The following is a 17,459-nucleotide window of genomic DNA, read 5'->3' as shown; positions in this document are numbered from 1 at the left end:
CTAATGTATCATTTAAGACTACTGTTTCCTTATTAATTTCCTTCCTGGTGTAAGTGGCATATTAAAGTCCATTACTGTTACCCTGTTGTCAATTTCTCCCATTAATACTTGTTTTATGTATTTAGGTACCCTAACCTCTGTTGGGTACATAAATATTTACAAATGTTATATCCTCTTGTTGGATTGACCTCTTTATCATTTTACAATGCTGTCTTTGTCTCTGATTACAATTTTTGTTTTGAAGTCTATTTTGTGTGATAGAAGTATAGCCAACTCAACTTTCTTTGGGTTTCCATTTGCATGGAACATCTTTTTCTATCCCTTTGCTTTTGTATGTACCCTTACATCAGAAGTGAGTCTCTTGTAGGAAGTGTACAGATGGGTACTGTTTTTTAATCCATTCAGCCACTCTGTGTCTTTTGATTAGAGAATTTAGTCCATTTATATTTAGATATGTTGATAGCTATGTACTTTTTGTTGTCTTGTTAATTGTTTTATAGTTTCTGTTCCTTTCTTCTTCTCTTGCTTGCCTCTGTTATGATTTGATGACTTTCCTTAGTGTTATACTTAGATTCCTTTTTGTTATCTTTAGTGTATACACTATAGGTTTTTGTTTTACAGTTAGCGTGAGGCTTACATGCAAAAATCTATACTTGTAATGGTCTATTTTAAGTTGATAATAACTTAAGTTTGAATGCATTCTACAACTCTACATTTTTACTGCCACCCCCCCCATGTTTTATGTTTTTGATGTTACATTTAACAAGAACTTTTTCCTGTGTAAACTTTAATTATTGAACCTACAGTTGTTTTTTTATCACTTTTGTCATTAACCTTCATACTAGCCTTATAAGTGATTAATCTGCTAACTTTACCAATGAAGTTTATACTTTATTATATTTTCTTGTTACTGATTAGTGCCATTTCTTACCAGCTTAATGAAGTCCCTCCAGCATTTCTTGTAAGCCTGGTTTAGATTTTACTTGCTTGGAAAACTCTTTTTTTTTTTTTTTTAATAGAGATTAAATTTTAGCCTCTACTAATGTTTAGGCATTGTAAAGTTATTAGGTAGTGATACCTGAAAAGGGAAGCCTACTTGTGCTTAGACTATTGTTTAACCATTCACTCCTTCAGGTTCCTTTTTATAAAAGGTGCAAAAACAAGTTTAGGTTTATATCTCATATGCACATAACCTTTTTTTATATTAAAGACAATATGTTTATTGTTTTTCTGCTTATTTAAACCATTTTCTCAGTTTACCTCTGAAGGATGTAATTCATTTCCTTCTTCATTTCTTCATTCATTTCCATTTTTCCTTTGTTTTTTTTAGGTTTTTAACCTTAGTATAACATATTTATAAAAAGAGATGCATATTATAAGTCTTCCACTGGATGAATTTTCACATAGTGACATCATCTATATTGTGTTTTTTTTTTAAAGTTTATTATTTTGAGAGAGGGGGGGAGAGAAAAGATCCCATACCAGCTGTACAGCTGACAGTGCAGTCTGCCTGACACAGGGCTCAAACCCACATGCTGTGAGATTGTGACCTGAGTTGAAACCAAGAGCCAAATGCTTAACTGACTGAGTCACCCAGGTGCCCCGATCCAAGAGTTTTGAAATTTCACAATATGATATGCCTTAATGTGGGTCTGTTTTCATTTATCATACTGGCTCTTTATCCTTTATGTTATCTTTTCATTATAGAAACTTACAACCTTCAGTTCTGGGAAATATTGATTTTTCTTCTCTTCATAGTTTGTTTTTTGCTATCTACAAATATTCTTATTTTAAGCCTTTTTAAATAAGTCTTCTGAATAGCTCATCTTTTCTCTCTTATTTTCAATTTTGTCCTTTTGTTCTGTATTTTGGGTGATTTCTTTAGCTGTGTCTTTCAGTTCTTCTATTGAATTATTCATTTCTGTATTTTTAACTTCTAAGAACTCTTTTGATTTCTGTTCCTTTGTTTTAGCATCATGTTCTTCACAGCCTCTCTTATCTTTTTAAGAGTTACTGACAGAGTTTTAGAGTTTCCTTCTCCCTGTGTGACTTCTGTCCCCAAAGTTTGTTTGTTTTAGACTGTCTTTCATGTTAGATGCTTTCTTTGAATGTGTTTTGATCCCTGACTATCTGCCCACATTTCTGGGGGTGGAACTCTAAAAGCTGCTTAGAAACTTTGCACATCTGGGTTTGACTTGTTAACAATAATATTAACTATATGGATGGATTGCTTCCTTGCCAGTTCAATGGCAGTATTTTGCAGTCTTAAGAGTGGACAGTCTCCTACTTTGCATCCCAATTTTCAGAAGTCTTATGGGAAAAGAAGGCTGGGTGTCTGTAAATGTAATTTCCTTTGTTTGTTGCCTAGTATACTATACTAATTTGCTAGGGCTGCCATAACAAAGTACCACAAACTGGGTGCCCTAACAGATTTATTGTCTCAGCCTAGAGGCTAGAAGTCCAAGATCAATGTGTTAGCAGAGTTGTTGTTTCTTCTGAAGCTTCTTTCCTTGGCTCATAGCTGGCCATCCTCACATGGTCTTCCCCTTGTGTGTCTGTGCCCCTCATTGCCTCTTTTTACAAGCACATCAGTCATATTGTATTAGGGATCACACACACGAATGACCTCATTTTCACTTATTTAACCTTCTAAAAGAACTTACCTCCCAATGCAGTCACATTGTGAGGTACCGGGGGTTACAGCTTCAACATAGGAAAATTGAGGGAGACACAGTTCAGCCTTGTAACATATACCCAATCCAGAGACCCTTTGTTTTACCCAATCTAGAGACTAAACTTCTAATATTTTGCCAGAATAGGAGAGGGTCAATATGTGGCCATGCTAAGTGGGGCAGGACTTCAGAAAGAGTGAAGGATGGGAAACTTCTTAAAAGAATATTCATCTGGAAGATAGTTTCAGCTCCATCTTCACTCTGATTCTAGAGATAATTGGTCCTGCCAATTCCTGAGCCTTCAGGGATTTTTGTTGTTGTTATAAATGAGTTGTGTCTGGCTTTCTTTACTTCTAGTTTAGGATTCAAATTTATTGAGTCTGTTGAATCAGTTACTAATCATCTCTTTGCCTTGTCAGCTCCTAATGTTTTGTTGTGTTTTCTTATTTCCATTCTTTCTGTCCTTGTAGGCTTATGCTTAAAAAACAACCAAACAACCCCCCTAAAAAAAGACACCTTTGCTATTTTTAAGGGGGAGTTAGGAATTAACTGCATGTATCCACTTTAGCATCTTTAAATATTTATAATTATTATGGGGTACCTGGGTGGCTCAGTCAGTTAAGCCTCTTACTTCGGCTCAGGTCACGATCTTGAGGTCTGTGAATTTGAGCCCCAGATTGGGCTCTGTGCTGACAGTGTGGAGCCTGGAGCCTGCTTCAGATTCTGTGTCTCCCTCTCTCTCTCTCTCTCTCTCTACCCCTCCACTGCTCTGTCTCTCGAAAATAAACATTAAATTTTTTAAAAAATTATTATGGATATTTAAAACTATAAAGATATATTTGTGGATAATATTTAATTTCAGAAAAGTATCAGTGTTATTTTGAGTATATGTTGTGAGTAGAAGGCTGTTTTAGGCAAAGTGTTAATTATTTTCCCAAGTAGAAGAACATATACTGACAAGAGATTGAAGAATCCTTTTGTATAGAGAGACAGACCAGCAAGAGCAAGTTCTCTAGTACAAACTGAACATATTCTGAGGTAACCCCACATGAGCAGATGCTGTTGAATTTGTGAATGACTCCCTGAAAGAGGTGAATTTCAAGCAGTGTTGTGAAAATAAGTTTCAAAAAAGGAATAAGAAACTATGAAGGGTTTTCCAGGAAGAACTTCAGACTGTTCCTAGGTACTTATTGTGCCAGGTATTTTTCAGGTTGTAGAGAAAGAAAAATGTAAGCAGTGAGTGGGGAAAGGTCAAATAGAATTCTTTTATTGTGGTATTAGGAAAGGGGAGAGAACATAGAGGAATAATAGTGTGATCTAGCAGATCAGAAGAAGATAGATAAAAGACAGTGACGATGAAAAGAGGTACTATTAAAGTGAAATCTCTTGCCCCGAAATGATCTATCAAGTGATTGAAAAATCATATCAAACCAGATAAAAGCCAAACCAAAGAAATAAATGATACTAGGAACTAAGGGTGACCTCTGGAAATTGTTAGAATGAGCATCACTCAGGTTTTCTCTGTAATTTCCTGAGGCTTTCTATGAACTCTTTTGTTTCTGCCATAAATTTCTGCTTGAGTCATGAACCACCATGGTTATCTGTAGCTTTCTTGTCTAAAATTGGAGCAGTGCGTGTGTTTTTCATTGAATTAGGTTTTTCACCGTGGAAAATGACTAAGATTTAGGGGATACTTTTATTTATTTGACTGAATTAGCAAAGATAATCTCTTCTTTGTTTTTTCCACTCCTTAAATGATGACAGAAATTGTAGATTGATTATTTTATTCACTAGCAAAGCTGAATACTTATATCATCAAATTATTGTGATTAACTTGCTCTCAGTAACATAAAATGTATATAGTCTGTCACATGGTTCCTAGGTTTTCCGTATTGAAATTATTGACTTTATGATACTAGCATGCTGGTTTCCTCTTACTGAGATTTCTCAACTAAAAGAATTTTTGTTTGAAATAGGTATGTAAGTTGAAGACTTTTTAATGTGGTACCTTCTCATGTCAAATCTAGAATTTACTACACAAAAGATTAAAACAGAGCAAAGAACATAATTAGGAAAGAGAAACTACTTCATTTTTACCTTTAATCCAAATGTAATAGGTGATATTTTAAACTGTTATCATTGGAACTAGACTACCATTTATAAGTTGGATGCTTTACACTTTTTTCCCCAAAGGTGACAATTAGGAGCGTGTGTGTGTGTGTGTGTGTGTGATGGTGAGGAACTTGTTCGTCTGTCGAGGGTCAAAAACTGATAGGGAGTTGGGTTACTGTTTCTATACCCAGCCTAAAATTTTATTTTAATGTGGTTACCTTTATTGTGGGGACTTTGATCACCAAAGTTAGTATTAAAGATTTGCCAGCAAACAACTCAGTACATGAATATCGAGATACAAAATTGTAAAGAAGAATTTAACAAATTTTGTCATAATTTTGATGCCAGTAGCCACTTACAAACCTTTATGTTAAATATATTTATTGAATCTGCAACTTTATTTTTAATGTAAGTTGAACTATATAAAAATGTTGATATTTTACTATTTTTAACCTAGAAAGCTGACAGTTTTATGTGGTTTGACCTGTACTTTCATAACAGCTTTTTTTTAATTTTTAAATTTTATTATTTTTTATTTTGAGAGAGAGAGAGAGAGAGAGCGAGCGAGCATGCACGTGGGTTGTAGAGGGGCAGAGGGCAAGGGAGGGAGAGAATCTTAAGCAGGCTCCATGGCTGGTGTAGAGCCTGATGACATAGGGCTCAAACCCACAAACCATGAGATCATGACCTGAGCTAAAGTCAAGAGTTGGATGCTGAGTCACCCAGGTGCACCTCGTGATAGCTCCTTAACTACAGAAACCACACACACACACACACAATGAGGTACTGTCTGTGCTCATAAATGTGCTTGTTGACACAATAAGCAATCATTTAATTGAGATTTTCTGTAGGGCCGTGATTCTATAGGCAAGCTGCTTGCTCACAATGGAACAGACCTTCTTACAGGTATAGGAAGAACCATCCATCCCCTCACAGCTCCCCAAATTTTGCCTGTACATCCATGTTTCTTTGCTGTCTAAAATAAGTGTTCAAAAGTACTAGAAATGAAGAAATCCTGAAAATAGCCACTTCTTGTGCTTTGTTCTCTTAAATTATCTCCTCTACCCAGCAGGATGAAGTTGTCGCATACTCAGTAACCATACAATGCTTTTCATGTCTTGCGGTCTTATTTTCATCTCTACACAATGGCCCAAACATGAAATCTGAAGAAACAAAGAATAGATGGGAGAGACTGTGTAAGAAATTACTTACTGTGTTAAAAGATAAAGTGGAAGAAGTTTAAAACCTTAGAATCCAGGTGATTGAAGCACTTGAGTATACAGTGTTGGCTGCATTATTAGTTGTGGAATGAGAAGAAAAGTGATAGGTATAGTAGTGTTCCAATTTAGTGACAGTCTTGCTAAATGGTGTGTGGTCTAAGACTCCATTGAATCTAGTCTTGGAGAAAGAGCTGCCTTTCTACTGGTTCAGTGCTACTGTTTAATTCCACAAAATCCTCACTTTGAAAGATTTAATTTCCATCAATCTGAGGTAGTAAAACATCTTAGGAATATAACTTTAGGAATATTTTTTTAATAGTAGCTGAAACAAAGAGGAATCTGTGTTTTATTGTCAATTTGATAATACTAAATTAACAATCATGTATGAAAATTCTCAGTCTTTGAGCACTCTGCTTCATTGTGTTTTACCCCAGTATATGAATAGATGTGTAGCCACAGATATCGGTCATCCTTAGTGTTGGAAGACAGGTTATGAATGTATTCTTATTCATATATACAAGAGTGGTTTGGGCAAGGATATTAAAACTGTACTACTAGTGATTAAGTGGAAGTTTTATGAAAATTAATGAAAACCCTGAATAATTTTTTAAAAACAACAAAATAAATGCAGTTATGTAATTCTTTTAAAAGTAAAATAACTTGGGGCACCTGGGTGGTTCATTTGGTTAAGCATCCAACTCTTGATTTTGGCTCAGGTCATGATCTTATGAGTCCATGACATCAAGCCCCGTGCCTGCTTGGCATCCTCTCTCTCTCTCTCTCTGTGTCTCTCTCTCTTTCTCCATCTCAAAATAAATAAATAAACTTTAAAAAATAAAAGTAATATAACTTAAATTTGTTATTTCTTCAGTATAGGAAGATATTCTAATGACTTCATAAGTTTGAATTATTTTATCAATAGCCAAAATGTTATACATCTATACAGTGCTTGAAAATAGTTTATACTCAAGTGTTCTAAACATTATCCCTGCAGTCAGGTTCACTGCCCTTCAAGGTTACTGTCTTGGCACAAACAGACGGCTAGCAAGTCCCCTACGGTGTGAACTGTGATAGATTCTAAGTAAAATGTCTGTTGGATTGAATGGCTATATATGTCTGTGTGGACATATTTAGGTATGTACATATATTTTTAAGTATTATAGATGTTAATATGTTTTGGGTTGTTTCTTTTCCCAAGACTGCATTTTTAAGTGTGTAGTCCCACTAATTGATTGCCCTGTGTTGCTTCAGGAAGGTCTTGGAGGAGTAGGTGAGTAAAGATAGATAGCAAATTAGGAGGTAAGTAAATGATTTTCAATCATTTAGGTGATTGAAAGTAGTAATGAGTGCTAAGAAAAAGTATAGTTGATCAAAACAGTAGAAAATGGGGATATTCAAGAGGAGATATATGTGGGATGAATCCTGACTTGCTAACCTGATTCCTTAATTTGGACATTAAGTAGTAGGAACTTGTAAAGGATGGAGGGATAATCTGTAAATTTGTGCTTGAACTGACATAATTAGGGAGGAAGGCACTAAAGAGCCATAAGCTACTGTAGAAGAGTGGTTCTCATTCTTTTTGAACAAAGCTTATGAACTGCGGTAAGAAACTCAAATAATTTCTCACCTCTTCTCACATCTTCTCCAGCTGCTCTGTGACCTAGCACAAGCTATTTACCTTCTACAAGCCACTGTTTCCAGTAGCGAAAATAAGGTGCTTTAAAAGTATACTAAGTTTGGGTAGGAGTCGAAGACCAGATTAATGGCAGCGTGGACTCGTAAACCAGGGTTCTGTCTCTGCTCCATCTCCCACTGAAGACTTCGTTTGTTTTAGCCTTGTGAAATTCTGTTCTTTAGAGGAATTATTTTCCTTATGTTTCTTTTCAACCCAAAGGAAAGAGTATGCCCATATTACCATATTAGTCTTAGTGTTTCAGTAATACCCTGAGTAATATTATATGTATGTTATTAAAAGAAGTTAGGTATTTGGGATGGAAATTTTTCTTAAGCTTTAGTTTCACCATTTTATATTTACTTCAGTTTCTCATTTTCTTGTCTAATTATTTATGCTCACAAAGCCAAAAACCTGACCCTTAAATGATGGCATTGTGCAGACTGAACTAGTCAGCACGTCTGCTTCATAGCCTTTTTTCCTCATATGTTTCAGGGCCATCTGTCTATGCTGTCTCTCTTCTCAGTATAATTAAAAGATGAAAGCTTCCTTAAATGTTTCTGAAATTTTTAGAATCTGGATATTCTTTGAAATTATAGCAGACTTATAGGTAAGATGCTGAAATTATCTCTTTGGTGTTGGGTAACAAGAATACTCTATGAACTCTAACAAGAAGTGTCAGTAAATTACTGTACCCCAGGGTTTCATTGTGTTTTAAATATAATCGAAGAGATGCATACTTCCTGTAGCAAATCCTTTCTGGCAGATGCTAGAGTTGAAGTTGTCGTCAGAATGATGGCTTTTTAGCCATCATTAAAGTTTTCAGAAGGCCATGATTACATTTCATTATAAGAAAACATTAAGGGCCTTACAGCCTAGGCAAGAGCTGCACTTGCCCTGGGCTTCAGACTTGGAGAACTCTCCAGTGGCTCTCTTCCAGTCACACCCCTCCCTCAGGATGAGAAGTGTGCAAGACCAAGAAATGTCCACCTACTGTTCACCCTTTCCTTCAACACTGCACTCTGGGCATATGGAACCCAAAGTTCCTGCTCACACATCCTCAAATCCACTTGCATTCAAGGAGTGGCCAAGGCTGTTTATGAGGAAAGCAAATGGATGAGGTTAAACATGGAGGCTGGTGTGTCCACATCCACATGAAGCCCCACTTGGTGTCAGACAGGGCCCGTGATGAGAGGAGAAGGGGATGGCAGCTCTCATCCCTCTGCCATCTTCCTGCAGGGAACTCTGAGGAGTTCAAGAATCCTGAATTTGAACCTCACCTTCTAGGACATTATTTAATAGTTATTCATCTGATTTATGACTTTTAAGTGTTTAGACATATGGTATGTGGATCCCTGATTGTATTCTCACTCTGAGTCCCAGAAAGGAAGGGACGAGGAGATCACTTGACCTGCAATTTTCCTTGTAGATAATCCTATGTCTGTTGATCATTTGTCAGTCGAATACTGGATTAGGTGTTCTAGGATAACTTCACAGTGATTCCTTTAGCTGTAATCTGGTGCAGGCTATCCTCTGGCGCTAGAATGAGGTGACTTCAATAGTGCCTCTTGGTTTTGGTGAGCAATGCTACACTCAATTTACGTGCATATGAGCTACCATGGGAACAAGTGGAAAGATTTAGTGACCAGGGTCTTTAGGGCCCAAAGGGACAAGGGAAGATGAGAAATTGGATGATACTGTGATTTCTTATACTATAAGTAGATTTCAGTTTTCCACTCAACATTGATTATTAGGTGTTGGGCCTTCACTTCCTAAATTCTCGCGTAAACCTGTACCTACTTAAATATTGTTAGGTTAGGGGAGGGGACAAGATGGCGGAGAAGTAGGGAGCTCTGTACATTGCACTCACCCCCATATCTCGCACGGAAAAGATCTGAAGCCATAGGAAACCTTACAGAACCCAAGAGATTGGGAGAAAAAGGACGCAGAATCCACTGAGAAAGCCTTCTAACGGCTACCTCAAGAAACAAGCCAAAGTACACATGGTGGAGCGTCCCAAATATCACTACGAGTAGGAAAATAAATATTGTTAGGTTAAAAAAAAAGAGAATGAGAGAATAATTAGGATAAGAAATTATCAGAGTTGATTCCTTCCCATCTCTGTAAATGTTGTTTTATAAGAGAGGGACTAACAAAACAAACCAGCATCATCAGTCTGTCCGGTGTACTGTTATGTCCAGAAGAGAATTTTGTAAGTGAAAATGTTGATGCTTTCAGAATTCCTATAACAAGTTCTTCTAAACTAAATGATGTTATTTTTTTCTGTATACAAATGATATTTTCTGAGCTTGAGAGGTTAATTTCAAGTATTTTCAGAATTTATAGAAAAACTTTGTTCCTTTTCGTTTCTTTATATATTAGTATCACAAACCAGGAATTTTCATTTTTCACTTAAATTAATTTTTCAAATAATGAAAACATGTACCCTTAAGTATAAAAGTTTTGCTTTAATCATTTCTAAACAATTAAAATATTCTATAATTCATACACATATATACACATAGAGAAATAGAATGTATGTTTTTCATGTACTTCTCAAAGAAATATTTCTAAAATTATTTAATAGTACTGATGCTGTTAAGCCTTAAATACTTGAATTTTCAAGACCATTCGGTAAGAAAAGACTTTAGAATGTAGATTTGTTGATTATCAAATATTTTTCACATTTGTAATTTAAAATTTTTTTTTTTAATGTTTTATTTATTTCTAGGAGAGAGAGACAGCGTGAGCAGGGGAGGGACAGAGAGAGAGGGAGTCACAGACTGAAACAGGCTCCAGGCTCCGAGCTGGCAGTCAGCACAGAGCCCGACGCGGGGCTCGAACCCACAAACCGCGAGATCATGACCTAAGCGAAAGTCGGAAAGTCGGACGCTTAACCGACTAAGCCACCCAGGCGCCCCACACATTTGTAATTTAGTTATATAGCTGTGAATATAAGGCTTAAAAGATGAAATTCTTAAAATGAATTTAGGAAGAAATAAATTAGGTTTTAATTTCTTAGAATATAATGTTTTTAATAGGTTATAATTCCAGATATGAGGAAATAAGACTTAGTGAAGTCATTTTTCAAACTACAGAGGTATTTGTAGGTTTTAGAAAATAGATGTCTCAGGAAATAAAATGAAACAATTTCCAACTGTGAGATATTCAGACTACTGATGAATTTTTATTTATTTATTTATTTCTAATGTTTATTTTTGAGAGACAGACAGAGTATGAGTGGGGAGGGGCAGAGAAAGAGGAAGACACAGAATCCGAAGCAGGCTCCAGGCTCTGAGCTGTCAGCACAGAGCCCATCGCAGGCCTGGAACTCATGAACCATGAGATCATGACCTGAGCCCAAGTCAGACACTCAACCCACTGAGCCACCCAGGCGCCCCCTGATGAATTTTTAAAGCATGTAGGCATTTGAGTGAAATTCAAGCTTGCTAAAGCATAGAAGCTGAATCTGTGCTTTCACTTAGCCTAGTGTTACTTCTTACTTAATTTATTCATCAATAAAAGAAAATGAATCACTTTCTAGGTTTGTACTACAGAAAGTGCCAGTTAATTTCCAAGGAAGACGTTACTCATGATACGAAGCTTTTCTGCTTGATGCTGCCACCAAGCACTCATTTTCAGGTGCCAGTTGGGCAACACGTTTACCTCAAGCTAACTATTACAGGTAAGGTAAATAGAGGCTTTGGAGAAACATTTTCTTTCCTTGTGAGCAGTTCCAAATCAGTACTAATCTTTTAGGAAGTAACTGTTTAGGTTATTAATAAATGTTTCTGGCAGTTGGTTGATTGATGGCCAAATTCTAGGTTCGTAGATGCAGCGTTCCTGTGTGTTGGAGCCGCAGCCCTGCCTTGTCACCATAGGCCACAAAGTAACTCCGCCTGTCGGAGAGAGAGCCCCACCAGCACTGTTATTTATTACTGACAGAACGCTAAAGGAAAGAGGGGAGGGAGTGACCAACTGGTCCTTTAGGCGGACAGCTACTTAAAACACATCCCAGTATCTCTTATCTCTTAGTAACCACAAATTGAATGCATAAAATTGAAAATGAGTGATGATCGTAAATGATTTCCTTACATGTACTGCCAGAATCAGCAGCTCTGTAAAGGTAGTCCTTACTGTGAATCCTTCCCTCCTCGTTTTCATCTTAAAGGTACTTCGGTTACTTGTTTCAAGCACCCTTCTTATCTGTGTCTAACATCTTCTTGGCCTTTTGAAGCCGCAGGTCATATTCTCATGGCAGTCAGTCTAGCCGACTGCCAGCTGGAGATGGGCAGGTACAGCAGGTTCCCACGGTGCTGCTAAGCCTCCTTCCTCACCGTCACCAGTGCTGGGCTACCATTTAGTAGCTGCCATCTTCCCAGTGCAGTCATTGTCGATGTATTATAATTTACAGCTGGATTAATTTTTTTGTAGCTGTCAAAGAGCCATGTATAAAACTTTGGTCTTAAAAATGTATGGGGACTCCTCTTTCTTTGGAATTTGGCTAGCTAAAATATAACACCAATTCTTATTAGATTGACTCTGTTTTTTAATAGTATATTTTTAGAAGCAGTTGGATTAACACTTTTTCCTTCAATTGCCAAAGTAATATATATTAAAAAATTAAAACAGTTCAAAATATATAAAGTAAAAAATGAAGTTCTTCCCTTTCTTAACCCAAATAATCTCAATGGCCCTCTGTAACCATTGTTAAAAATTTTGTGCATGATAAAATTATTATGTAAGTACCTTCTTATATCTCTGTATAAACTTTTGATGTCTTTTTTTTTGTGGCCCTTTACAAAATTTATCTGCTGATGGAATAGATGGATGTCTACATTTATTACCATAAATCCCTGCCATCTTATGCCGCACGTAATAAATGTACATTGTTTATATTATGGAAAAGTATTGATTTGTTATAATTAGCATGCATAGGCTTCGGAGGGGTGTGTATCTGATGTATACATGATTCTAACTATGTGTTCTCTCTCTATAGTGTATGTGTGCATCTCTATTTAGAGAGAACACATAATTAGAATCATATACACATTAGATGTACAGTTTTCAGTATGTAGTGATAGCATCATAAAATTTGTATGTTTCATCTTTATACAGGGCTTTTGAGATTTTTAGAATTGAATTTCTTTGTCATGACTTTTTCTAGGTACCGAAATTGTGAAGCCATATACACCTGTATCTGATTCTTTACTCTCAGAGTTCAAGGAACCAGTTCTTCTCAACAATAAATACATCTACTTTTTGATCAAAATCTATCCTACTGGACTCTTCACACCAGAACTTGATCAGCTTCAGATTGGTTCGTATTCTTTTTATAACTTCATTTCTATTCTAGATCAAATCCCATGTTATACTATCCTTTGGTTATCTCCATGCAGAAGTCTAACAAATATCTCAAACTCAATGTGTGTGCCACCAAAGTCGTGTTCTCTTTGTCCCACCCAGTCTACTTACTCCCATATTTCTCATCTTCATTACTTATAGCATCATGGTTCATTCTTGACACCATCTGGAGGCTTGAGTTAGCCTTGAATCTTCTCATTTTCTCCCTCCCAATCCAGTCAGCCACTGTGGTCTGGTGAATCTACCTCCCAGTGGCTTTGTAATCTTTTCTTTTTCATCCCTTCTGCCACCCTCTTGGGTCAAGCCTTCATCATCTTTCTCGTGACCTCTAACTGCTCTCTCTTTCAGTTGCCTCTAACAGAGTCCTTCTCTTTCTGTTTATCTGCATTTCCAGACTGTCCTGAGGAGAAATTTAATCATGTTGCTCTGCAGCTTTGAGACATCTGAGGGGTGTCTATTTACTTAACTGGTTAGTTAAGTCCTCTTTTCACTGCCTTTTGTTTAACACTAATAGTGCTCTTCCCATTTCTAACACAGCATTAGCAGTAAATCGAGGTACCAGTGGGGTAGATCACTGACGTTTGGAAATAAAGAAAATTTGTTGCTTCCTGGAAGTTAAGCCAGCCTATGTATAATGAATGTGATTAAGTGCTCTTTGGTTACAAAGATTAAAATACTGAATATGAATCAGAACCTTAAGAATCTTGAAATGCCTGCTAATCTAGTGAAGGGGACTGTCATCTGTGGTAGCCTGACATGATTATAGATAGCATGTGGAAACTGAACCATTGTTATTATAACCTTCTAATAGAGATCATGTGAACAGAGCAGGGTGGAGAATTAGCCTACAGCATGAAAGGGAAAGCCCAAAGAATAAGATGAGTGTTTTTTCAGTTTCATCCAGGGAAGCTAGACATGGCCCAAATACCTGTGCCCCTTAGAGGGACACACTGGCATATGATAGTGATAACTAATGAAAGCCTCATCATGGCCTAAATGAGCTACCCTATACAACTATCCACTTCTTTGTTTCAACTCCATGTTCACCAACCAACTCTAATATGATTATTGTGGCCTTCCAAATGTTCTGATGCTGGGAGTGAGATGCCCTAGAGGGGGTAGTAATTTGTAATGTTCAGGTCACTAGGTGCAGATAGCCTTCTATAAATCAGTTGCCATTCTGGCCGGTGTACTTTAACGTCTTGTGAACTTGATTAAAATCAGGTATCTTGCCTGAGTCTAGTTTTATGATGTTGAATGACTGGACTATTGACAAAAGCTATGAAGTTAATGTTATTCTGTGAGGCATCTTTAGTAAACAGCCAGCTAAGTTTTTCCTAAAGGTGTTCTGATCTTATGGTCTTTTTGAACTATACCAGGGAGCTTCTGTTACTTTCTAATACTTAATTCATTAGTTACTGCAAGATTCTTACTATCCTGCTGTGGACAAGAAGGAAAAATTATAAGCATCCAAGCATTTAAGGACAAAAAGCAAATTATTTGAAACTGTTTTTAAAACATGCTTAACTTTTTTTGTTTTTAAAATTACGTTGAAAATTTCTGAAATGTCTTAAAGGCAGTTCTCTTATATGAGTGGTACATAGTGGTTATATCAGATGCACTGCAGAAAATGTTTTTCTCAAATATTTTTATTCTAGTTTGAGAAGTAGCATGCTCTAAGTACAGTTTCTGATCTTGCTTTGTTTTTGTAGGCATTAAATTCAGAACAGGTGTTGTTTTAATCCATAGGTTTTTTTCAAAGATTTCATAGAGGCGAAGTTAGCACATTTATTAACATAAGATTTTAGAATACTTATCTATTTCCATTTTCTCTCCTACTAGTTTTATTACTGTGGCTAAGCTACTTTGTACTGTGTAAGACAGGTATAACATCGACTCTACTTTTGAGGTGCTTATAACTTAGTTTAGCAATCAGTCCTTTACTGAGAATTTGTACTTAAGTACTGTCAGTAGCTTGTAAATTAACAGATGGTTTGGGAAAATAATGTTGGGAAATGAGTGTAATAAAACCTCATTATGAATTTGGTTATGATGATATAATTCAGACATTCTTGGGGGCTTAATGAATATTCCCAAAACTCCTTACATACCTTAACAACTAAGATGTAGTCTGAAAGTTATCCATTCATCCTGTTACTCCTTAGTGTTCTAAATTTAGCTAGGTTAACATCAGTTTCCCTGGTTTTTTTTTTTTTCTGATTTAGTTTATATTTCATTGTTTAGGAGATTTTGTTTCCATAAGCAATCCTGAGGGCAATTTTAAAATATCCCAGTTCCAAGAATTAGAAGATCTCTTTTTATTGGCAGCTGGAACAGGCTTCACACCAATGGTTAAAGTACTGAATTATGCTTTGACTAACATACCCAGTCTCAGGTATGTAATTTTATCTTTAATTACTATCCTTTGTGAGGCTGTTAGATTAGTGTAAGGTATTCTAAATTAACTAAATACTCAGTGAACCTTAATAGACATATTCTGATTCCCTCATTTATCATTTCTTACCCTACGTCCTCCAATCCTAGCTGTTTTATTAACTTGATTCTTTCATTTTTGATACTTTGGGGTACCTAATTGGCACTGAAAAACTTTCATGCCAGTTTACGTTTAGACTTTTCCATTCATGCATATTATAAATGTAATCGAAATAGTTCTTTTTGAGTTGTTGTTGTTTTTTCTTTTAAGGAAAGTGAAGCTGATGTTCTTCAATAAAACAGAGGATGATATAATTTGGAGAAGCCAGTTGGAGAAATTAGCATTTAAAGATAAAAGGTATTAAACCGATATTAGCTCTGCATCTAAATATTCAAAAATGTATAGTCAGACTAGGCCTTATCTCCTTTGATTGGAGTGTTTAATTAGCCAAGAAGCCCCTTCAAAGAAAAAATAAACTAATCAATAATTCCATTAATGGAAGTAATGTTAATACTCCTCCCCCAAAGAAATATTGTTCTATAAGATTAATACAATGTTTTATATATATATATATATATATATATATATATGTATATATGTAGATAGATAAAATATAAACTGGACTTTACATTTGTGTTACTAATCTGAGTTGGATTTCACTGAAAATGATCTAGTGTAGCCAATTTGATAATTCAAGATTTTCTTGTTACAGTGGGTACAAATCAAATTCAATAAGATGGATCAAGCAAAAATAAATATATTACCTTACAATAAGATTTCTTAGAGCCTTCTAGAGGGGGAGTTCCTCATGCATTGTTCAGTTAAGAATTTTTTCATTTTTGTTTATCTACATTAACTCTTTAGTAGCTGTAACACTGGTGGTCCTCAGTATGCACCTTGGGAAATGCTGGCATAGGCAATAGAAAAAAGTTCTAGCCAGGCTGAACTCTGGTAGAATGAGAAAGAATGGGAATCTGTTTCATCGAAGAAAGCCCTAGTACAGCCAGCTGAAATTAAATCATTGAAATGGGCATATGCCCTATCTCCCCTAAAGAGAGTTAAAAGCAGTAGGAAATTCTAAAGGTATTTTTTAGAAGAGTGAATTGGACTAGCTGTCATACTTTCCAGAGCATATCTTTGGTCAACAAAAGCTATTTTTAAGAAATTCAGTACTTCATAAGGACTTCACACAAAATATCTAAAGTAAGTATGTTTAAGATCATACAGTACAGATAAAATTCCAGGCCTTTTGAAAGTTTGAGTTAAAGATGTCAGACACTCTGCTGTTCTGTGACTCTGTTTCTTGTGAATACTTTTCAAACGTCCTCGCTATGGGAATGCTTGGCCACCTCTAGTTTTTCTTCCCTCCTATCTTCCCTCCTCTTTTTCTCTCTCTCTTCATAAATAATGTTCACAAATTAAGGATGACCTGAATTTACTTATCCTTGAGGTATTTAGTCTTCATACATACTTACACCATAAACCTAAGAGTATTTGTATTTAGGTAGCCATATGGCAGTTTGGAGCATGATTTAAAGAAATACAAATTCCTGGGTTTTCAAGTGCCCTATTCACAATTTTCAAAGTGGAAAATTAGAAGCAGCATGTACCACAAAGCCTAAAGCCCTAAATTCTGGTTTTCATTCTACCCTTCACCAGCTTGGACCTGACTAAAAAATTACTTAGCTCTGTGGGCCTGTCTCTTTATCTTCAAAATGAAATCATGACATCTTTCCTATTCACTTCATAAGGCTAATGTGAGGATTGGAGAAGATTATGTAACTGCTTTGGAAACTCTGAAGCCCTACCTCAGATACTTGAATTGTGGTTTAGAAGAACCCTGTGTACATGTGTTTCATTTCTGTATCGACTGAGCTTCTGTTTTCCTGAACAAACATTTAAAAGAATTTAAACAGCAATACTAAGCTTTTTAACTTTAGGATTTTTTTTTAAAAAAGTATTTCTGGAAGCATTTTGACAGAGTT

At 36.0% G+C, this 17,459-nt stretch overlaps 1 protein-coding gene across 2 annotated transcripts in view; it reads left to right on the top strand.

Annotated features, from left to right (window-relative positions):
* Window positions 1-17,459, top strand: part of CYB5R4 (cytochrome b5 reductase 4) — a 92,195-nt gene that overhangs the window by 61,494 nt on the left and 13,242 nt on the right. For both annotated transcript variants that reach the window (XM_077750340.1, XM_077750339.1), the window contains 4 exons: window positions 11,221-11,361; window positions 12,844-12,996; window positions 15,285-15,435; window positions 15,745-15,831. In XM_077750340.1, coding sequence (XP_077606466.1) covers window positions 11,221-11,361; window positions 12,844-12,996; window positions 15,285-15,435; window positions 15,745-15,831 — 532 coding nt within the window. The remainder of the gene's footprint in view (window positions 1-11,220; window positions 11,362-12,843; window positions 12,997-15,284; window positions 15,436-15,744; window positions 15,832-17,459) is intronic.

The sequence above is a fragment of the Crocuta crocuta genome, unplaced genomic scaffold (assembly GCF_008692635.1).
Source record: "Crocuta crocuta isolate KB4526 unplaced genomic scaffold, BGI_CrCroc_1.0 scaffold9, whole genome shotgun sequence".
In the NCBI taxonomy this organism is placed as follows: domain Eukaryota; kingdom Metazoa; phylum Chordata; class Mammalia; order Carnivora; family Hyaenidae; genus Crocuta; species Crocuta crocuta.
This window is presented reverse-complemented; position numbering and strand designations above follow the sequence as displayed.